At 38.7% G+C, this 23,245-nt stretch overlaps 1 protein-coding gene across 2 annotated transcripts in view; it reads left to right on the top strand.

Annotated features, from left to right (window-relative positions):
- Positions 1-2,944: 2,944 nt before the first annotated feature.
- ush1c (Usher syndrome 1C) overlaps positions 2,945-23,245 on the top strand; it is a 34,650-nt gene continuing 14,349 nt past the window's right edge. Inside the window, exons 1-15 of one of the 2 annotated variants that reach the window (XM_051884707.1) lie at positions 2,945-3,106; positions 9,170-9,237; positions 10,959-11,102; positions 14,327-14,465; positions 15,009-15,117; positions 15,374-15,398; positions 15,501-15,558; positions 16,256-16,359; positions 16,498-16,582; positions 16,685-16,744; positions 16,841-16,897; positions 17,273-17,415; positions 18,261-18,326; positions 18,698-18,849; positions 19,094-19,125. In XM_051884707.1, the coding sequence (XP_051740667.1) occupies positions 3,071-3,106; positions 9,170-9,237; positions 10,959-11,102; positions 14,327-14,465; positions 15,009-15,117; positions 15,374-15,398; positions 15,501-15,558; positions 16,256-16,359; positions 16,498-16,582; positions 16,685-16,744; positions 16,841-16,897; positions 17,273-17,415; positions 18,261-18,326; positions 18,698-18,849; positions 19,094-19,125 (1,278 nt within the window). In that variant the 5' untranslated portion in view covers positions 2,945-3,070. Of the gene's footprint in view, positions 3,107-9,169; positions 9,238-10,958; positions 11,103-14,326; positions 14,466-15,008; positions 15,118-15,373; positions 15,399-15,500; positions 15,559-16,255; positions 16,360-16,497; positions 16,583-16,684; positions 16,745-16,840; positions 16,898-17,272; positions 17,416-18,260; positions 18,327-18,697; positions 18,850-19,093; positions 19,126-19,245; positions 19,701-20,699; positions 20,817-21,119; positions 21,762-22,277; positions 22,332-23,245 lie in introns of those variants that run through there. The other variant, XM_051884708.1, reaches the window with a different exon arrangement.

Here is a 23,245-nt window from a genome sequence, read left to right as displayed (position 1 = left end):
TTATGATTTTAAATGGAATTAAACGATTAAATTGAGAGGGAGGAGGGGGGGATTGAGGACGCTTAGGAAATTGTTTATATATATATATATATATATATATATATGTTGGGGTAATGCATTACAAGTAACTTGAGTTATGTAATCAGATTACTTTTTCAAGTAACTAGTAAAGTAATGCATTACTTTTTAAATTTACAACAAAATAGCTAAGTTACCTTTTCACATTTATTGACTGACAGCTCTCCTGTCCCCATGTTGAGAGAAATAAAGTGCAGAGGTGTTGTGTGCGTTGTGTAAACATGATGGTTATTGTAGTTCTAGACTAAATGTGAACATGCATTTACTCATCTCAATTGCACAAAAACATTCAGTATTCCTCAAAATGAATAAAAACAGTGAAATTCAATCTCATAATTTTCACGCAAACCTGTAATAATTAACCATATTAAATTACATTAAATCCCACTTTATTAACCAATGTCTTTGCTGCCGACCTTCAATGATCTAATTCAACCATACTAATAATCAAAAATTACTTTAGATTAGATTTAGAAATAAGAGTGTTGATCTTCCTTCACCTGTATCATATTCTTCTTTGATCCAGAATGGCAGCACAGCTGAAAGGTTTGTTTGAGTTGCGCCCTCTACTGTACAGGAGTAAATATGCATTTCCTTCAGCCTGAGGCTTATTCATTTCACTTTTGGTGTGAAAGGGCCTTAACATTTGCCAAAAATAGAACTTTTTTGTTGTTATTAAAAAACAAAGAAGCAAGCCCAGCCCAGGTGAGGCAAAGTAATGCAAAAGTAATGTAACACATTACTTTTCATAAAAAAGTAACACAATTAGTTACTTTTTTAGGGAGTAACAAATGACAAGACTATTCTCGTTACTTTATTCCAGTAAAGTATTAGTGATAATATTGAGAATTAAAAAAAAAAAAAAAAAAAAAGAAGCAAAAAATGAATCATATGATGAATGGCTCAGCTAAAGGAAACTACACAAATGAAAAATATAAGACCTATTTTTAATTACTGAGGGTAGCGCTACTTTAGCATGAGAATAAAACTCAGACTTACACATTGTGGCAGTGACCTTTGCACCACTCACATTTTCTTCAGAATGACTATTTTGTAGTTTTTACACAAGTACTGTATATTATGCTAAATCACTCATTTAGTTGTTGCAGTCACACACCTTGAACCACACACATTTTGGTAGGTGCAAGAGCATTTAGCGTAAGTGCTAGACTAACACATTTGCCTGTTCCCTTTCAACACCTTCACAGTGTGGCTCTTCCTGTGAGCTTGAAGCACAAGGGCTGGGTGGAGGATGACTGCAAGTCTGTAGCAGAGGTGTGGGAAAAGTACTTTGATGGTTCTTGATACAACTTTATGAAAAGTAGAAACAAGAAACAATCATTGCCATCATTACTCACCCACATGTCGTTTCAAACTCGTATGATATATTCTTTCAGTGGAAATAAAGGAAATTCATTAAAAAAAAAAAAAAAAAAGCATGGGTTTGGAACGACATGAGGGTGAGTAAATACTGACGAATCTTTAATTTAGGGGTGAAATAATTTAATTGATTAGTAAAGCTTGATATAAAACAGGAATATGCAGATGATACCGTCTAGTCATCGGTATCACAGCCTGACTACATTATGATACATGACTATCATGACTTACAGGAAGAGTGGACTGGTGGGATGTCTGTCGCCATTGGGCCATTAAGACTTGCTTTCCCATACTGCCACCTACAGGTCAATGTTTATATGACAGCTTGTGAGAATATTCTAGAGATGTGAAGTTTATTTATATATAAGAATAATGAAAACTATCAGTATTATGCAATACAACGCAAATGTGAAAATTTACACATCTTAAACAAATGCTATATGCTATGCAACTATAATTTTTTATTTTGGGATAAAATATTACATTAAATATTAAATGTGCCAGACCTCCCAATAGTTAGCTTTTTTTTGTGTGTTTGTTTTAACCCTTTTAAATAAAAGAGGAAAAGTTACATAATTTTGACTAATAACCAGTTGATATACATAACTTTAAAGTGCAAGAGTGTAACATCCTAGTCTTTTATCATCTTATATTAAACTCTAAAGCTATTTTTAAAAGAAATGACATGCTTAAACTGTGTTTATGCCTAATTCAGTCTGAATCTTTATTCTGTTCTGGCCCTCTAAAGTTTTGTCCGTCCGTGTGTTTTGATGGTGGGTTGATGAGATAGTATTACAGGCTGTAATCCCTCTCTGTAAGCCTTTGGGTCAGTGCTGGGGCTCGAACCCCCCAAGAGCACCACACCGCCAACAGCTGAACCAGCAGGGGCCAACCTGGCTGCTTCCCCTGAAAATGAGCACTGGACACATGTACACACCCACATACACTGTCTCCTACACACACACACTTACACGCACAAGAATATGCCAGCACTAACCTCAGGACATACAAGCACGCACATTATCCTGTGAACGTGTGTGGTCTTAGGCCTAATGTTTTGTCATGGTGATAAATAATGATAATTATAAAGCTCCTCTAAACAGCAGGGATGTAGAACACACACAGGGTAAAATATTGTGAATTACAGTACAAAAACATACTGTGTGATAAAAACAGTACTGGTAGGAGTTGATAGGTACTGTAAGCAGTTGGTGTCTTGTTTTGTCTACCCATAACTGTCTATGCACGGTAGGCTACATTACAAAAAGGAATAAAGGGTTCGAATTTTTTTTCACTTAAAGGCACTATAGTCACATTAACGAAAACTATATAGGTCACAAATAACCCATACTGTACATACATACATGCATAGATAGATAGATAGATAGCGTCCTTTTTCTGAAGGAAAAAAAAATAAAAACGATTTATCGAGCACTTTGAATTGCCATCCAATGTGTAATAAAGTCAACAATAATTTTACGGCAGCAGAAATCGACCTATGACCGGCGCTGATACTCCACCATCCGCTCACACAGCTGACTGACTCACGGGACGGTAGAGACTAGAGACGCCAACACAACAAACAACACCCCGAAAAGACCCACTGTTCACCATGGAGCGAAAAGTGGCGAGAGAATTTCGGCATAAGGTGAGCTTTTAAACGGTTTCTGTTTAATTTAAAATATGTATTGACTGTTTTTATTAGCATTAACAGTTATTATTGGTCTAGTTATTTCTCAGTCGCTGCTCAGGAATGGCGGAGAAGCACACATCCTTCATTTTTAAGCTAAAATATTTGTAAAGTATGAAAAATTAATATTCTCCAAGCTTCCGAAAAGGAAAATATAGTTGTATCCATAGGAACCGATCGGTAAAGTTTGTTTTGAATCGAAAAGATGCCAAAACCTAGTATCATATGCCAGTTTTTCTGCTCTGTGGTGTTTTAGACGTTTTTATCTTTACAGTGAACTGGTAAAACATGTTATTTGTTCAATAATTTAGACGTAATGACACAATTTTATTGTTTTACGTAAGCTAAAGGTGCAGATAAAGGCGTAATTTACATGTAGAAAGGTAGGCTTCACGGTGACGTCACACGATGTACGCTTTCTGATTGGTTGAGCAGGTGACAGGTGTATTATGTGTTTAAGAAATAGTTGTACAACAGGTATTATTTACTTTTTTGCCTCCTAAATGTGAAGTTAACACTTTGTTGTAGTTGCACGTTTGATTAAATTATTAATTTGCACTGAATTACTTAATTCTGATACCTCTTGCTAATGCTTATTTTACCATACAAAGGCTTCCCATGTGAACTGTATGTAATTGTAGAATTGTACCATCTGTTGTGTGGTGGATGGAGGAACACAATGGACAGTTTTTCACAGCATTAGCTGAAGTGTCAGAAATGTGTGGTCAGGCGGAAATTATTGCTTATTGTTCAGCGTGTCTTATTGCCTCGGTGGGAAAACTGCACCAGACTATAAATTAAAAAGCTTTGCATTTAATTTTAGTACGTCCTCTATGACAAATCTGTTATATTGTTAGGTGACATTTCAGTTAATTTGTTCCTTTCAAATTACTTTGCATAAACTGTAGAAGGAATAAAGCTGGTATCAGTTACAGACATCTGCTTTTTATGATGTTAAAGTCCAAAGGTGGACCGTCATCTGGGCTGGTCAGAATGTTTATGACACCTTAAATAGACTTTGAGCACGAAGTCAGTTTTATGACATGTGGCCTGCATTTCTATTTCTCCACAATGTTCATGTAGTTTACCTACTTATTAAAAAAATATAATATATTATTTATAAAAATTAATTATTAAAACAGTCATATACTAATAGTTATTTATTAATGCAAAAATAAAATAAAAATATTACTTTTTATCTGCATTCATATATAACTTTGAAAATGTAAATCGTATTATTCTTATTTAATTTGAAAATATATTCATTTGTTAGTTCATTAATTTGTTCAATAAACCATTTCATTAAGTCGTTCATTCACCCATTTTATTTATTGTTTTATTTATTTATTTTATTCACTCATTTTATTTATTTAATGTATGTGTCTATTTCTTTCTTTGTTTGTGCATTTATTCACTTTTATTTATTATATTCATTTTTTATTAATTCTTTCATATAACCATTCATTCATTCATTCATTCATATAGCCCATTTATTTATTTGTTTATTATTCATTCATTTATCCACCCATTTATTCATTCATTCACTCACTCACTCATTTTTATTTATTTGTTTAATGTATGTCTTTATTTATATATTTATTTATTTGTTCATTTATTCACACACTTTCATTTTATTCATTTATTCATTCTTTTTTATATAACCCTTTTATTCATTCATTCATTCATTCATTCTTTTATATAACCCGTTTATGTATTTATTTATTCTCTCATTTAATTTATTTATTTACTTACTCATTTTATTTATTTATTTATTCATTCAGTTTTATTTTGTATTCATTTTTTATTAATTCTTTCATTTATTCATTTATTCATTCATTTATTCATATAGCCCATTTATTTATTTATTTTTCATTCATTCATTCATTCACTCACTCATTTTATTTATTTATTTAATATATGTCTCTATTTATTTATTTATTTGTTCATTTATTCACACACTTTTATTTTAATCATTTATTTATTCATTCTTTCATATAACCCATTCATTCATTCATTCATTCATTTATTCGTTCATTTTATGTAATTTGTCTGTATTTTTGTTTGTTCATTCATTCACTCATTTTATGTAGTTAATTAATTAAATAATTCATTCATTCTTTCATTCATTCATTCACTCATTTTATTTATTTAATGTATGTTTGTCTCTATTTATTTATTTGTTCATTTATTCACACAATTTAATTTTATTCATTCATTCATTCATTGTGTTTATTTCTGTAATTTTTTGTTCATTTATTCACATCATTTATTCACTCAGACTAAATCCTCCTCGCCCTCCCTCTGTACCCTCTTGGGATCTCACCCTGGTTCTTACATCTCTCCGGGGTCATCCCTTCAAACCTTTGCAATCAGCTGAGTTAAAAGTACTGTCCCTTAAGACCGTTCTCCTGGTTGCATTGGCCTCGCTCAAGAGGGTAGGGGACCTGCACGCATTTTCGGTTGACGAATTGTGCCTGGAATTCGGGCCCGGTGACTCTCATCCTGAGACCCCGGCCTGGATATGTGCCCAAGGTTCCTACCACTCCCTTCAGAGATCAGGTAGTGAACCTGCAAGCGCTGCCTTCAGAGGAGGCAGACCCAGCCCTAGTTTTGCTCTGTCCCGTCCGCGCTCTGCGCCTGTACGTGGACAGAACGCGAAGCTTCAGGACCTCAGATCAGCTCTTTTTCTGTTACGGAGGCCAGCAGAAGGGAAAGGCTGTCTCCAAGCAGAGGATGGCCCACTGGATAGTGGATGCCATCGCCCTGGCATATGAATCCCAGGGCGTGTCTTGCCCGCTCCGGTTGAGAGCCGACTCCACCAGAGGAGGGCCCTCTTCCTGGGCGCTGGCGCACGGCGCCTCGCTGACAGATATCTGTAGAGCTGCAGGCTGGGCGACACCTAACACGTTCGCTAGATTCTATAGCCTTCGTATAGAACCAGTATCTTCCCGTGTACTCGCTTCCAGCGGCCGGTAGATGCAAAGAGCCCGTTCTAGTGTCGGCTTGCAATGCCACTCCTGCCCCCTGTGCCGGATACGTGCATCCTTTTACTCCAGTCAAGTTCCCCCGCTTGGCGAACCCTGTCGAGTTCCTCCGCCTCCCTCCGGTGTGGCGCTTTATTTGGGATCCCAATTCGTCGGTCACTACTGACTACTACGTACGTCGAACGTGACCGACTGAAAGGGAACGTCTCAGTTAAGTATGTAACCCTCGTTCCCTGAAGGAGGGAACGGAGACGTACGTCTCATCGCCACAGTTTCTGTACCCTCGCTGCAGTGCAGACTAGGTTGTCTCCTCAGCGAGTGCGATGGCATCTGTTCCCCTATTTATACCACCTGGCAGGGGCGGTACGCATTATGCAAATATCGCACGCCAACTCCATTGGCCTGTTTTAGTTCACTCGAAGCTGATAGGGCTCTCTAGCGATATCCCAATTCGTCGGTCACTACTGACGTACGTCTCCGTTCCTTCCTTCAGGGAACGAGGGTTACATACGTAACCGAGATGTTTTCATTAGTCACATGTCTTCCTGTGTTCAGTTTTCCTGCCACTCTTTAGTTGTCATGGTAATTCATTAATCATCACAGCTGTTTGTCATCATTACCCTCGTTTGCCTTTCTATTTAAGTTGCTGTGTTTGTTCACTCATTGTCTGGTCACATTTCTGCATAGCAGTTGGTTTCTTTTACTCATCTTGTTTGTCTTGCTTTCTGAGTGGAGATTAAAGACATTCTACCTGATCTTCATCTTCATTGTGTGTTCCTTGCAACCATTGGTGACAGATGACCAGACCACAACAAAAAGAAATGAAAAGACTGGACATCGCATCCATCAATGTTACCCCGATGAGGGGCAACAAACTATTGAATGGAGGAACTGTTTTTATTTTTCAAAACGGCAGAGCTAATGAGGAGTACGTGGAGGAGTTTTTGAACACCTGCCTTCAAGCCGCCTGCGATGACGTCTGCTTAATGGAAGGATTGCGGTGTGGTATGGACGAATTCTCCACTTCGTCATGCCCAGCGGTGATCCCTGTTGGACCCTGGAGACTTACATCACTTTTGCACTGTGGATAGTTGGATCCCTGTTCACAGTTGTCGAAGTGGAGGATTCCAGCATGGCCCAAAGTGAGTCTGACAAGGGGTGTGAGTCGGCAACCATCGTACCAGTAGGAGTTTTGGTGGAGCTTGAGACTGAGGACTGGATTGGGACTCTGAGGTACTGCTTCCCACCCTGAGTCGTCTGAATTATCATCTGTGCCTTCATCGCTGCTGGTTCAGCCCAGCATAATGACTGTCTTGTCACCCTGTATAGACGGTGAATTATCATCTTTACTCCTCCCAGCCTCCCTCCTACACCTCCACTACAGGTCTCAGCCAGTCCCTCAGCCCTGCCTCAGTTGGATTCCTGCAGTCCTTCACCTTCCCCTGTGACGCCTTGCAGCGTTGTCAAACCTAAGGCCAAGCACTCACCAACTTCGCCTAAACGTGAGGATCTCTAGGCTCCACCTCCAGTAGCTGTTCCCTTCGCTCTGCCTCAGCTCGTCAACCTGTCGGTGCCACCTTGGCTCCTCCCACTCTCGGCTCCACAGGAGATCCTCAGCCTTGCGGCTCCGCAAGGCTCCCTCGTCCCTCCGGCTTCACCTCAGTCTGCCTGCACTGTGGACTTACGAGCCATTCGCGGCGCTCTGGCTCTCCACCCCTTTGGCTCCAGTGGGCTCCGCCCTCCCTCCGGCTCCACCTGGGTCCTCTATCACACCGGCTTCGCCTCAGTCCTTGGATGCTCTGGTTACACCTCGAGCGCTCGTCGCCACACCCTAGCTTTGGTCTCCAGAGCCAGCGGTATCACTCAGGCCCATCAGCTCTCTGTCTGCGCCCTGAGATCCCCTAACATTGGCTCTGTCTCCGTCAGCGGTCCGGCCGATGTTGTCTGCCACGGCATCGCCTTGGCTCCTCCCTCTATCGACTCCACCGTGGGCTGTTGTCCTTACTGCGCTCTGGGTCTGCAACATCTGGCCACTCCTCTCATCACCTTGGATGCTCCCACCATCTGCTCCTCCATGGGGTCTCTGCCAGCCTGCCCACCTGTGTCTGCCAGCCCTCTGCCTGCTCCTCCTTTCCAGCCCTTCTCCAGCTCCTCGCCCTCCTCCAAAGCCTCCACCCACCCTCCCTCATCTGTTTATTTTGTTCTTCTTACGGCGCGAGGTCGCACCTACTCGGAGGGGGCATTATGTCACAGTTATGTTCAGTTTGTTTTAGTTTTCATGGACATTCAGTTTGTTTTCATTAGTCACATTCTTCCTTTGTTAAGTTTTCCCGCCAATCTTTAGTTGTCATAGTAATTCATTAATCATCACAGGTGTTTGTCGTCATCATTACCCTTATTTGCCTTTCTATTTAAGTTTGTTCACTCATTGTCTGGTCACGTTTCTGCATGGTGGTTGGTTTCTTTTGCTCATCCTGTTTGTATTGCTTTCTGAGTGGATATTAAAGATGTTCTACCTGATCTTCATCTTCATCGTGTGTTCCTTGCAACCGTTGGTGACAACCTCACATTACATTAACTTCATTAGCATTCCTATGATAATAATAATGCACCAGCACACTAATGTAAGGTGACACTGTTAGCATGATAAACCTCTTTATCTGAGCCCAGGAACATTAACAGGTCCAGTGGAGCAGATCTGAACTAATGATACTCACAATGCAGGACAAGATCCACCTGACCTATTCAAGCCAAAACAGCCCGAGACCCAGCCAATCTGAGAGACGCCTGACTTACAGACACATAATAGTTCCTCCACCTCCTCTTTCTCTCTCACGACCTCTCCTCCTCACTGACGTTCCCTCTTAGTCTCTCACTCAGTGAGAAAGAGATGTGTTACATCATTGACTGGCCAAAACGCTTCCTCAAAACATTTCTACAGCAGATTAGCCACCACCAGGTAAAAGATGTGCATATGATTGATTTTCTGATTATTAATGATGATCTGATCAGAGGTTTGTGTGTTTGTGTTGTGCAGGTGGAGTTGCTAGTTGATAATGAAGCAGAGAAGGACTATCTCTATGATGTTCTCCGCATGTATCATCAGTAAGTATTCACAATTATTAGCAATTTTTTACCCATTTTTGGGTTGCAAACCACTGGCGTAATATTTAAGGACTCTGGGTGCCGACATAAGGGTTGCAGGTTCAATCCTAGTTATTACTGTTGCTTAGATTTAAGGTTAGAGATTTGAACAAACAACCTACTGTAGCAACCACCTAGAATACCAAAGCAATGACAATCTAGTGAATTTTGCACAGAAAATGTCTTTTTTTTTTTTTTTTTTTTCTGCAGCTCACATATATTACATACTTCCTCATTAAAGTAAATGCAAATGGCATACAAATACCTCAGAAGCAGTAATGTGTCTGGAAAGTTGCTGATAAATAATGTAATTTTCCATCAGTAGTGCTGGCAATCTGTTGATCAAATGAAAACTGCATGGCACATTCATTCAAAAGGACAAACGTATTCAGTGTCTGTTTATCTATGTGTAATTATAGGAAATGCTGAATGCATTCCCTTAGGTCTTTATTTGCGATCTTGAGTGTAAATCAACACGTCATTGCTCCACTGGACAGAAATAAGAGGCTTAATCCAATGGAAAAGTAACTTGGATCAGATCATTTCCACTGTCCTCCCTGCATTCAAGGGCAGCCATTCTCTGACGTCCCTTTGTCTCTGATATCTGAGTCAGGAGTGAAATATCAATGATTCATAGAGCAGCTCCCTCTAAATTCATAAGCTGATTTTATGTGGGTATAAAGTGTCATTTTCCACAACAAGCAACAAATCAGAATATTTTTAATATAGGTTAACTTACAAAATCACAGCCAATACTACTTGTATATATTAGTTAGAAATGCTGTTGATGACCATATTGGTTTTGGCTAATATAATTAGATGTGTTTTTTAAACTATATATTTGAATTGACAAATATTAAAAGAATAATATCAGGGTTTTTCTTTATGTTCAAATAGTATATTTTCCTACTTTTTTGCCAGGTTATAAAAGGAAAATAATGATTTTCCTTGAATCATGTAAAATAATAGATGGGAATGTTTAAATGGAAAGGAATATAATATGAAAATAATTATTGGCTATCAATATCAAAAAATGTGTCGATGTGTGCCTAATAAGGTTTTGTTTTATTGGTGATTCTCATTACTGTAATATATTATAAAACATACTATTTTACAAAGATTTTTAACATTTAAAGGAATCTTTTTTTAAAGGCAAAATAATAAATGCTATCATGATGTATAAATACTAAATTTTATATATTAAATTACATTTATGTATTTTCTTTCATGATGTAGTAATAGGAATGAGACTATTTTGCATTACAGTAATAATAACTGGTGGTAACTGGTGGAATTTAATTGTCCTGAAAATAATATTTATATTTTATATATATTTACACATTATTTTATTTTATATTTTATTTTATGGAAACATGTATGGTAACAGTCATTACTTTTGCAATTCCGGTCTAACTTTAAACCTAACCTTACTCTGTGAACAAAAGCTTGAACAATGAACAATGCTTCATGTTATTAAACCTCTCATTTGACTCGATACAAATGATTGAATAATAGAGATTGAGTATCAAGACACTGAAACAGTTATAGTGTAAGAAAAGTTCAAGTTAAATATATAATAATCCATATCTTGAGCACAAACTGTTTGTGCTGTTCTGAAGTAGCCCTCCTGCTTGCATGTTCTCAATCAGGTCCTGTTTAAATGGCTCTGCTCTGCCCTTTAGATCCATGGACCTGCCTGTCCTGGTCGGTGACCTGAAACTGGTGATAAATGAGCCCAAACGCCTTCCGCTGTTCGATGCCATCAGACCCCTGATTCCCCTGAAGCACCAGGTGCAGTACGACCAGCTCACGCCCAAGAGATCCAGGTGAGAGAGGAAACGAGGAACTCAGAGAATAATTACGTGTTAAAAAAGGGTTAATAGGGTGTGATGTTTCTGAGCAGTATGGAAATCTTTCTCTGCATGAACAGCAGAGAAGGCAATAAAGACAGAGAGAAAGAGGACACTGGAGGAGGTAGAATGACAGTCACTGCTCTCATCTCCAAAAAGAATCATTGTTTTCTCTCATGCTCGGTCAGACGTGGTTATGAGCACAGAGAGAGAAGGTTTATTCAACCGTGTCTGATGCACAGCACTAATAAGACCACAATGACCTGGATTCTGTTCCCTCTTGCTGTATCTTTCTCAGAGAAAATAAGGAAATATATTATATTAATTATATTATATTATATTATATTAATTATATTATACTTAAGTACTTAACCCTCTTTTGTGCAGAAGTACTTCCTTACACCATGGATTCAAGTCTCAAGTTGACAGTTTAACAGTTGAGCTCAAGCCTTTGTTACTAATTCTAAAACGTCACTTTAGAACTAACAATGAAGGAACGTTGAGTCGCTTCATAAAAACTCACTGTAATATGTGGAGTATTATGAGAGAGATCTTATGAGAGAGAGATCACATGAGAGAGTGCATTATCTGCATCTAGCTGATATTTTTCAGGTCATTCTTATATTCATAATCACAAAATCAGTTTGAATGTCCGCTGAGGAAAGAGATATCTTTTGTCTTTGTCCTTTTAACATTTAAGGCATTCCCATTACAGCGCTAGTCAAAGCATTTGTCAGTCGCATCTCGTACTATGTTTAAAGTAAAAACAATGTCCTTGTTTCAGTCAATTTCAATATAAAAGTCTTTGCATTCAAATGGCCAAATCATCAGTTCTCATTCTGCTCGATCTATCTGCTGCCTTTGACACGGTGAATCATCAGATCCTTCTGTCCACCCTCTCATCACTGGGCATCACAGGTACTTCACTTCACTGGTTTGAATCCTATCTCACAGGTAGGTCTTTCAGAGTTGTCTGGAGAGGGGAGGTATCCAAAGCTCATCAACTGACCACGGGGGTTCCTCAGGGTTCTTCTCCATTTACACTACATCACTTGGTCCCATCATACAGGCACATGGTTTCTCCTACCTTTGCTATGCTGATGACACGAGCTCTTCCTTTCATTCCAACCAGATGATCCCACAGTAGCTGCACGAATCTCAAGCTGTCTGGCGGACATCTTGGCATGGATGAAAGAACATCATCTGCAGCTCAACCTGGCAAAGACTGAGCTTCTCGTCTTCCCTGCCAATCCGACTCTAAAGCATGATTTCACCATCCAGCTTGGTACATCCTCAATTACCCCATCAAATTCGGCCAGAAATCTTGGAGTAATCCTTGATGACCAACTGAACTTCAAAGACCACATTGCGAAGACAGCTCAGTCATGCAGATTTGCACTACACAACATCAGGAAAATCAGGCCCTTTCTAACAGAACATGCAACACAACTTCTCGTCCAGGCCCTGGTCATTTCTAGACTTGATTACTGCAATGCTCTTCTGGCTGGACTGCCATCATGCACAATCAAGCCTCTACAAATGATTCAGAATGCTGCAGCACGTCTTGTCTTTAACGAGCCGAAAAGAGCCCACGTCACACCTCTCTTCATCTCCCTGCACTGCTCACATCAAGTTCAAGGTGTTGACGCTTGCTTACAGATCTACCACAGGCTCAGCACCCTCCTACTTCCACTCACTCTTATGAGTCTACACCCCTACCAGAAGCCTGCGCTCACTAAAGGAGCGAAGGCTCGTGGTACCATCACAAAGAGGCACAAAATCACTCTCCAGAACATACTCGTTCACTGCTCTATGCTGGTGGAACGATCTTCCTGCCTTCATCCGGAATGCAGAATCCCTGGCAATATTCAAAAGACAGCTGAAAACTCATCTCTTTCGTGAGCACGTAACCTCATCTTAAAAAACAAAAAACCCTATCCTTTCATTACCTATCCTTTCACTTCCTTTAATCCCTCTCTATTGTAGCTTATGATACTCTGAGCAATGTCTGAAACTTGTATTGTGAGCACTTCTTGTGTCTATTTGCCTCTTCATGATGACTCGCTTGTTGTATTCCTCACTTGTAAGTCACTTTGGATAAAAGCGTCTGCCAAATGAATAAATGTAATAATTGTAAATGTGCGACTGACTCACTCACTCATAAAGACAGTCTTTGCCACCATCTCATAGCGTATTTATGTAACTTTCACTGAAGTCGAAATCACTAATGGACTCTTTCTCAATACCAAAAATTATTATTAAAAATAATCTATATAAAATTTTATTTATTGAACAATAATATTTAAATGAACAACAATAGCCATTATAACAGTATAAGAAGTAAAATAGGAAAAAATACAAGCAAAGTTCAGTCAAACGTACAAAAGCAGTGTTAGTTAGTACAGGATTTAATTTCAATGTAAATATAAAGTTATGAATCTTAATATAGCCCTTAAGCCAAAAATATTAGCTCTGGAACAAATAATAGATTAATAAGACCAAAGATTGCCCGTTTGATATACCGCAAAACGAATTATACCTCATGTTTAAACACTATCTACATAAGAGCCAGCAGCAAATTCCCGAAGGACTGGCCGAGATGAAGCTGTTCTCTGCGGGTACATGAGCACTGAACGGCTGCTGACAGCCTGGAGCTCGCATCTCTAAAAGAGGCTAAAAAAATGTTCAAATAGGCGCTATGTTTACATATAAATCGCATATCTGAAGTCTAAACTATATTCTCGCCTAAAAAAAAAACTCTTAAAACTACATTCTGTTACAAAATGCTGCGAGAATGCTGAAAGCGGAGAGATTCAAACAGTGAAACAGTTCTCATGGCGATATTGGTAGAATATTGCATGGCTGGAAAGACCTCTTAGCCAATCAGATTCGAGAACCACAACGAACTGTTGTGTGTGTGTGTGTGTATACATATATGTGTGTGTGTATATATATATATATATATATATATATATATATATATATATATATATATATATATATATATATATATAATTTTAAAAGTTTCAGGCAAGGCTTTATCAAATCGTTAAAGTTTGTCTTGACAAAGTTTTCTTTTGTAGTTATAATATTATTGTTCTATTGTTCTTATTATTATTTCACTAATTATTACTTTTATTTTATTTTTAATTATTACTGATTTTACATGCCACTATTTTGTCCACTTTTGTTATGAGCAGGAAGTTGAAGGAAGTCCGTCTGGACCGCACACACCCTGAGGGTCTGGGTTTGAGTGTTCGAGGCGGGCTGGAGTTCGGCTGTGGGCTCTTTATATCACAGATAGTCAAAGATGGACAGGCAGGAAATGTCGGCCTGCAGGTAAGAAAATCCAGAAAAACTCAGTGATGCCTGGTTATAAAGCTGCTTATATAACCTTTATATAGCAAGTACAGCTTTGTTTCAGTAAATAATGCCCCATGTATGAGCACACTGAACATATTTGGACCCTAAGCAGACACTCTCTTGCCTATATATTAAACAACAGAAAATATTAAACTTTCAAATGAATACATGGGCTGCACAAAAGACATGCCAAACAGTCATGATCAGTTCACCTTCTCTCCACTAGAGGGAGCAATAAGCCTTCTTAAGTTTCTCCTGTCCTCTTTCCAAACACAGTCCTTGTCCTCTACTGTAATCTGATTAATGTTTGTCCTGCAGATAAATTCAAAGAATTTATCCCATATGGCATTCAAATCCAGCCCAAGTGTTTATAGTGCAAATTGTGCTACCTTTGTTGTGACAAAGACTTGAAATATATATAAATAAATATTCTGGTCTAATTAAAATGTTTTTTGTATTTTCAGTATTAATTTAAAATTTTTAAAGCAATATCAATGTGCTTTGCTGTGTCTTCTTCAGGTTGGTGATGAGATTGTGCGTATTAATGGCTACTCCATCTCCTCCTGCATTCATGAGGAGGTTATCAACCTCATCAAGACCAAGAAGACTGTGTCTCTGAAAGTCCGCTGTAAGATTTTTCACTTGTATACCATCATCTGCAGAGCTGACCTTATTAATTAGAGCACAAAATTGATTGCGTCTGATTCTACTGGGGTTAATTCATTGATTTAGCTGTCAGTTACAGTGATTCCCTCACAGTTGAATAGTTATTGATTTAACAGTTGAGTAATTAATTAGGAGTTCATGCTGTTAGCTAAACATATCATTTATTCGCTATTTATTGATGGATTTTGATTATTCTTATTGTGACATTCTCTTCACAGATGTGGGAATGATTCCTGTCAAGAGGTAATTTGTGTTCACTTTAATTAGAGTAACTTTTGCTAACACTAATTTGTCTTTATTTCTATAATAATATTGTGAAAATATTTTAATTATTGTCCTAATCAGCTCCTCTGATAACCCTCTGAAGTGGCAGTTTGTGGATCAGTTTGTGTCCGAGTCGGGGGTAAGAGTTTCTTTCTCCATGTTTTAATACCATAAAGCTGTATCATATTTTATTATCAAATTTCCAAGGCCTCTAAATCAAAAGTTTGCTGAAAAACCTGTTGTACACAATCTTATACATGCCTTCTGTCATCTGATTGATAGTTTATTTTTTTAGCAAGTAAAAGGCCTTTTAGTATAATCAGAGTTGGGTAAGTAAATTAATTACTGGCTGCTAATTACATTTTTAGCATTAGTTTGTTTACTGTACTAATTACTCTCTCTAAAAAGTATTGGATTACTTATTACTAATTACTTTATGAATCCCATATCAACCTCGACCAGTTGAACAATACAAGGATAGACAAGATACTAAGACATATTATTGGGAGATATGTAGAGTGACAATTGATATTAATATGCATTTTATGTAACTCGTCTGCTATAAAGATCACATTGATTTACATAACTATTGGAATTTCATCTAAATTGGTCATATAAATATCAAAAACTGCACCAAATCTGAGCATATTTTTCCTCAGATGTGTTTTTTCATCCTCAAGAATAACTTCATATTCCCCAATATCATACTATATTGCCCAAAAAATATTGGCTGATGTATATAGTATATGTAGTAGTATAAAGGATTAATATACTGTTTCTTTAAAATAAAACATAGTAATAATAATAGTAAATATTTTTTTACTGTTCCCTCCAAGGATAAGAAGACTAGTATTGCTGGCTTGACTTCAATTGGAGGGAAAGAGATCAAGGAAAAGAAAGTATTCCTTAGTTTGGTGGGCACCAAAGGCATGGGAATCAGGTAAGGAAGAAACTGAACTGATTCTACCGCCAATAATAGAAAATAATTTACAAAAGATTTATTGATGCATATTGTCATAATGTACTTACTGTACATTTAACGCAACATCTTGTGACAAAGAAATACTCTCTGTTGTAGCATATCGAGTGGACCAACACAGAAACCAGGCATCTATGTGAGCAATGTGAAGCCGGGTTCACTCTCTGCTGAAGTGGGATTACAGGTCATTTAATTTAATTCTGAGATTAAACTGCATTAATAGACCATTGCTCTTTGATTCAAGTGTAGTAACACACTAATAAGTGTCTGTTTGTGTGGCTTGTAGATTGGCGACCAGATTGTGGAGGTCAATGGGGTGGAATTCACCAACCTGAGTCATCAAGATGTAAGTAGGAGCTTGCTGGAAAAAGTCAAACAATTAATTAAGAACCTCTCTGTATATTTAAACTGTAATCATGTTGGTTAATGTGTGTGTTTTCAGGCAGTGAGAGTGTTAAAGAGCAGCAGGAGTCTGACCATTACTGTCCTCACTGGAGCTGTAAGTTCACTGAGAGCCCAATACATTTCTGCCATCTCAAAGACTCGCCCCAAGGCTTTTATCTCTCTCATAGGGGCTGTGTGAAAAAGAAAGCCATTTGCCTAGTATAAAGCTGTTGTAATTGACAGCGGTGGACAAGAGTTATAAATTGTGGAGATGTTTTTTGTATTATGCTGTAAACCTCAATGTTGTTTATTGGTGTATTTGTCTTTCTGGTATTTTAGCTGGTAAATGTATGTGAATTATGCTTAGTTCATGGCTTCCAGTAACATATAACATCTTGTGCTTCAAGCATGTGATCTGTACAGTATATAATAGATTGTATTTGTGCATATATTTCTGCAAAAGTGCTGATTTGTCAACTGTATGTTTCAGGGAAGGGAACTGTTTATGACGGATGAGGAGCGGCTGGCGGCTGAAGCTCGACGTGAGCTGGAGAGACAGGAGCTCATGCATCAGAAGAGGGTGGCATTAGAGACCAACAAAATCCTCAAAGAACAGCAGGAGAAAGAGCGCCAGTCAGTGAAAAAAAACACATAACTGAACACTACACAAGATAAGCACTATTTGACTGTTCTTTTACATGCAAACACTTGTGAAAGAACATTTGCATGGCTCCTCCAAGATATAACTCAACATAATTTTGTGACATAATTGTACACATACAGCATGCCAAATACCCAGATTGTTCCAGTATAAGTGTCAAATAGCAGAATTTAGAATTCCTATGTAAAACAATCATGTAAAACAACAAGGACTCTAGACATAACAATTCATAAAAACATTGAAGAACCTACAAAAGAATCACCCAACAAGAGACAAAAACAAATGTTAAAGGGTTAGTTCACTCAAAAATGAGAATTATGTCGTTTATTACTTTACCCTCATGTCGTTCTACACCCATAAGACCTTCATTCAACTTCAGAACACAAATTAAGATATTTTTGATAAAATCCGATTGCTCAGTAAGGCCTCTATTGCCAGCAAGCTAATTAACACTTTCAGATGCCCAGAAAGGTACTAAAAACATATTTAAATCAGTTCATGTGAGTACAGTGGTTCAACCTTTAATATTCTAAAGCAACAAGAATACTTTTGTGCGCCAAAAAAACAAAATAATGACTTTTCAACAAACACTGCTTTGAAGCTTTACGAATCTTTTGTTTCGAATCAGTGGTTCGGATCGCGTATCAAACTGCCAAAGTCATGTGAACTATTGAAATTTCAAAACACTTATGACGTAACGAAGCCTCGTTTACTGAAATCACGTGACTTTGGCGCACCGAACCACTGATTCGAAATTAAAGAAAATCTGCATGAGTTATTATCAATTTTATTGTTTCATATGTGCAATATTTTGCAGGAGGAAGATGGAGATATCACAGAAGACTGCAGAGGAAGAAGAACGGCATCGCAAAGAGATGGAGAGGTAACACTTGTGTAATGTTGCCAAGCAAAAATATCTTCAAAGTAAACAGACCTCAGAAGTCAGAGTAGAGCAAATTGATGTTGATGAAAGTGAGGGATGGAAGCACATTCTGTTTGATATGTCCTAAGTCACTTCTAGCTTTCACAACCAATGTTTTTTTGTCCAGTGAAAATGCATTCAGATTTCATATATAATGAATACGACAAATAAATAAATGTAACAAATAATTTGTTTACTAAAAAAGGGGTCAACTTCTTGACATTTGTGTTTATTGTGTTGATGTTCATACCAAATTTATATATCTACTCAGAAATTATTTAGCTGGCTTGTCTGGATAGATGACTGCCCATTTAATGTGTTGTGTGTGTCAGAATTGATGCAGCGGAAAGGAAGCACCATAAAGAGTGGGAAGAAGATTGGGGCTCCAAGGAAAAATCCAAATCTCCTTCCCCCTCCCCCTTCCCCTCTCCCTCGCCCCCACCAACCACACGCCTTGCACCTTCACCCAAACCAAAAACCTCCAGTAAGTTGACAACACCTATAAAACTTCTCCAGTGCATGGACTTTGAATGCCCTCGGTAGAACTACACTATTCTCTAAATGTCAAACAATATGTTACCCTGTCTAAAACGGTACACATAATGCACCATTACTCCTTTATTGTTTGCATGAATGGATGTGCATTTATGTTTGGAATGCATCATCTCTCTATGTGTGGCCTATGTCTTTCTGTCTGTGCCATGTCTGTCACTTTCTGGTTCCATCAGCTGCTGAGTCCTATGAAGAAGAGACTGAAGAAGTAAGTGAAGTATTCATATGGCATTATAGACAAAGACAAACTTCCCCTTTTTTAAGACACTTCACCTGCATGTAGACTATCCTCCTTGTCTTGTTTGGTTGGATCTTTTGGTAGCTTCTGGATGAATGAATCTGCAGAATACGCCATATCATGGCTGAGTTTTTGCATGGAACTAATGTATCACTCTTGTTATCTTAGCGTTTGGTTGGTTTTACCGTTACGAAGGAAAGTTGCCTACACTCAAAAAGGTACATTGTGTGCTTCAAGCTTGTTGTGCTGTTTTGGTGTGCTAGAACTATGGAATATGTTGTTCATCTTGGAGATATGTCTAAAGTTATGGTTTGCATGGTAGTTAGGTTGACATTGGTGAAAAGTCCACTAGGTGTTCTCAAATCACTTTGGATATTTAGAAAGGAAAAGAGACCAAAAAGAAGAAGAAGATGTCCAAGACTGACACTCTCCCAGCCGAGAAAAAGAACAAGAAAGAGATGGAGTTTGAGCTGAAACTTGCCAAGGAGAAGGAAGAAGTACTTGAGCGAGAGAAGCAGATGAAAATCAGCAGACTTTTGCAAGAGGTATTAGACTTGTTCCAGTGAGGTTATAGTAGGGTTTGCTGACTCATATTGTACTCCCAGTTTAATGTGTGTAAATGACTCTGTCTTCTTGGCCCTCTGACTCTCATTGACCTTTATTGGTCAAATGTACATATTTGAACAGAGACTAAATTAGTTTTAGCAGGTAACTGCACTATTGTACCCTTTCTAATGGAAGTCCACTACATTCTCATTAGTATATCAGAAGGGCTTTTCACACTTACAAATACAGTAGTTAACCCTGGTCATTCTAAACCCCTGATAAATGGAACCCTGGGTTATCTTTATTCGCGTTTCACACTGCTCATACTATACCCGGGGTTGACAGTTAATCCTGGGTATTCATAAGGTACCGTTTCACCTTGCACATTCCTAAACCCCAGGTTAAAGTCCTTATCTGCATATTTGCGGTGTCAGTGTCACTGACTGGACAAACGCAGCGCATGACCTGTTTACATAAAGGCTCTAGCATTGCGCATCCTCATATTACACATTGCTGACTGTAATATCAAGTTCTTTTCTTAGAACTTTTTGAACTATAAAGGTAAGAATGACGGTCTCTTCTTCACTCCAGTTTTTGAGTTTTTCATCACTGTTTGACATTTTTCCTATCATATGCAGAAATACATCGTGCTGTGTTTCCATGTCCAAAGCACTTGGATATAAGGCATGCGATTGGTTGTCGGTTGCTAGCATCTAGTTGTAACATTCTAACACCGCATCTTTTCATACTGTACAAGTTTGGCACTGCAATGCAGAGTTAACACTGCAACAGCGGTGGTAATCCTGCTCCAGAACAGGGTTTCATAACCCCGGGTAAAAAGCAGTGTAAACCCCACATCTTAATTACAAGTGTGAAACGCTCCTTTACCCAGGGTTAAAAGCAGTGTTTAGAATGATGATAACCCAGGGTTAAGCGCAGTGAGAAAAGCCCTAAAGTTTCCATCTTTGGATGTGGCTTTACTAATTCAACTACTGCAGGTGTCAGAAACTGAGAGGGAAGATCTGGAAGAGTCGGAAAAGGTGCAGCACTGGGTGGAAAGGCTCTGCCAAACCAGACTAGAGCAAATCTCCTCAGTTGAAAATGAGTCTCCAGAGGTAAAGTCTATCAAGTTCTACTCAAGTATCCTAATGTGTGTTAGTCTTCTAGTCCAGTGCTTCTCAAACCTGTCCTGGGGACCCCTCACCATTGCACATTTTGAACATTCTCCCTCATCAGACACACCCAGTTCAAGTCTTGCAGGCTCTACTAATGAGCTAATGAGTTGAATCAGGTGTGTTAAATCAGGGAGACATAAAAAATGTGCAGTGGTTGGGGGTCCCCAGGACAGGTTTGAGAAACACTGTTCTAGTCCATAGTTTGTTAGATTAGAGTTCTAAGCAATTGAAGTGTACCTCTAGATGTCTCCAACCCGTTCTCCTGCGTCGACTGGTCCCTCCAAGAGGAGGTTCCCTGGAGGCTTGACATTGGCCACTACTGACCTTGATGACATAAACTTAGATGATGTGGACCAAAGTCTAAGGCAGCCTTTGAAAAGACTAGCCCCAACTCCACCTACATCCAACCAAGCTCCACCTCCCTTACCACGCCCTCCACCCTCACCCCGACTTTACCAGACATCAAACCATCGCCCTCCATCTCCAAGAACACAGCACCTAATGCAACCCAGTCCCAGACCAGCCCCTCAACGCCCACCTTCCCCACCAGCCACAAGGGTATCCCCTTCCTCAATAGGTCATAGCCGACCACCCCCTTCTGCCCCACTATTCTCCTCCAGGGGTCTGTCCTTGTCTCAGCCACCTCCCCCTCCACCACCTCCTCCTCCTCCACCACCACCGCCTCCTCCTCCACCGCCTCCTCCACCCTTGCACATGGAGGACAAGTACCATGCAGGGTCATCCAACTATCCTCGCTCTTCAAGCTTATCTGAACAAGGGAGCAGGTTTGGGGACAATGGTTACAGGCAGAGAGGGGGCTTCCACTCCACCATCCCCATTGAGCTCTCACGCCCACCCAGCCCGAAGGTTGACCGCAACTTGACGGTTAGCATAGTTAACATTTTTATCAGTGTGAGAGTTGATTATTTATGTCATATAGGGGTGGGGATTTTTTAGTCACATCACAATTCAATCCAATTTGATTCCAAATTACGTAGTATTGCTATCTTTACTGAAATGGCCCCCCAATATTGCATCTGCAACACTGTGGAAATCCCATAGAGATGCAAATCCTGTGCAATGAAACCTGTGAAAGCACTGGTAATTCTATTTCCAGTCTTTTTGGAAATTTAGATGCTGAACATGCTTATAGGTGTCATTGCACTGTCACCCCCAAAAAATTTAACTTTACCCACCTATTATGTCATACATACATACATGCATGCCTTGAGTGTGTTGTTTTGCAGATGAGAATACCCATTTTTGATTTCTTGTTAAAGATGTTTGTTAGGATACATATCATCATTTGGGGTGAAAGCATGTTGTTTGGTTTGACACCCTCGCTGTACCAGTGATTCCTATCATTGTTAGACTTTTGAAAACCTTATCCTTGTGGTCCAGGTGATGAGAAACACATCTCATGCTAGCAGGATATCCACCTCTAATAATCCACTGGTGAGTCCTTAGTTTGTAAAAGATACATGCTGCACTGGACCTTCCACTCCATTTTTATCTCTTTACAGCAGAAATATCTTTCTAACAGTTCTCCATCCATGCCTGTTTCAAGAGATTACATTTCGAAGTTACAGAGCCCCGCACATGTAAGAAAAAAAAAAACTAAATTGTGCGCACGGTTTACTAATTCGTTACCTCGATTTGCTAAATCATGCGCAAGATTTACTAATTCTATCCCTTGATTTGCTAAATTGTGCGCACAATTTACTAATTTGTTCCCTTGATTAGCTAAATCGTGCTCAAGGTTTACTAATTTGTTCCCTCGATTTGCTAAATTGTGCGTACGATTTACTAATTTGTTCCCTTGATTAGCTAAATCGTGCTCAAGGTTTACTAATTTGTTTCCTCGATTTGCTAAATCGTGCCAAGATTTACTAATTCTTTCCCTCGATTTGCTAAATCGTGCGCAAGATTTACTAATTCTTTCCCTCGATTTGCTAAATCGTGCTCAAGATTTACTAATTCTTTCCCTCGATTTGCTAAATCGTGCTCAAGATTTACTAATTCGTTCCCTCGATTTGCTAAATCGTGCGCAAGATTTACTAATTCGTTCCCTCGATTTGCTAAATCATGCGCACAATTTACTAATTTGTTCCCTCAATTTGCTAAATCATGCACAAGATTTACTAATTCGTTCCCTCGATTTGCTAAATAGTTTGCACAATTTACTAATTTGTTACCTAGATTTGCTAAATCGTGCACAGGATTTACTAATTCATTCCTTCGATTTGCTAAATCGTGTGCAAGATTTACTAAATCGTTCCCTCGATTTGCTAAATCGTGCACACAATTTACTAATTCATTCCCTCGATTTGCTAAATCGTGCGCAAGATTTACTAATTCGTTTCCTCAAT

This window comes from Ctenopharyngodon idella, chromosome 24 (assembly GCF_019924925.1).
Source record: "Ctenopharyngodon idella isolate HZGC_01 chromosome 24, HZGC01, whole genome shotgun sequence".
NCBI lineage: Eukaryota > Metazoa > Chordata > Actinopteri > Cypriniformes > Xenocyprididae > Ctenopharyngodon > Ctenopharyngodon idella.
Note: the sequence above shows the minus strand (reverse complement) of the source record. Positions and strands in the feature narration are given on the sequence as shown.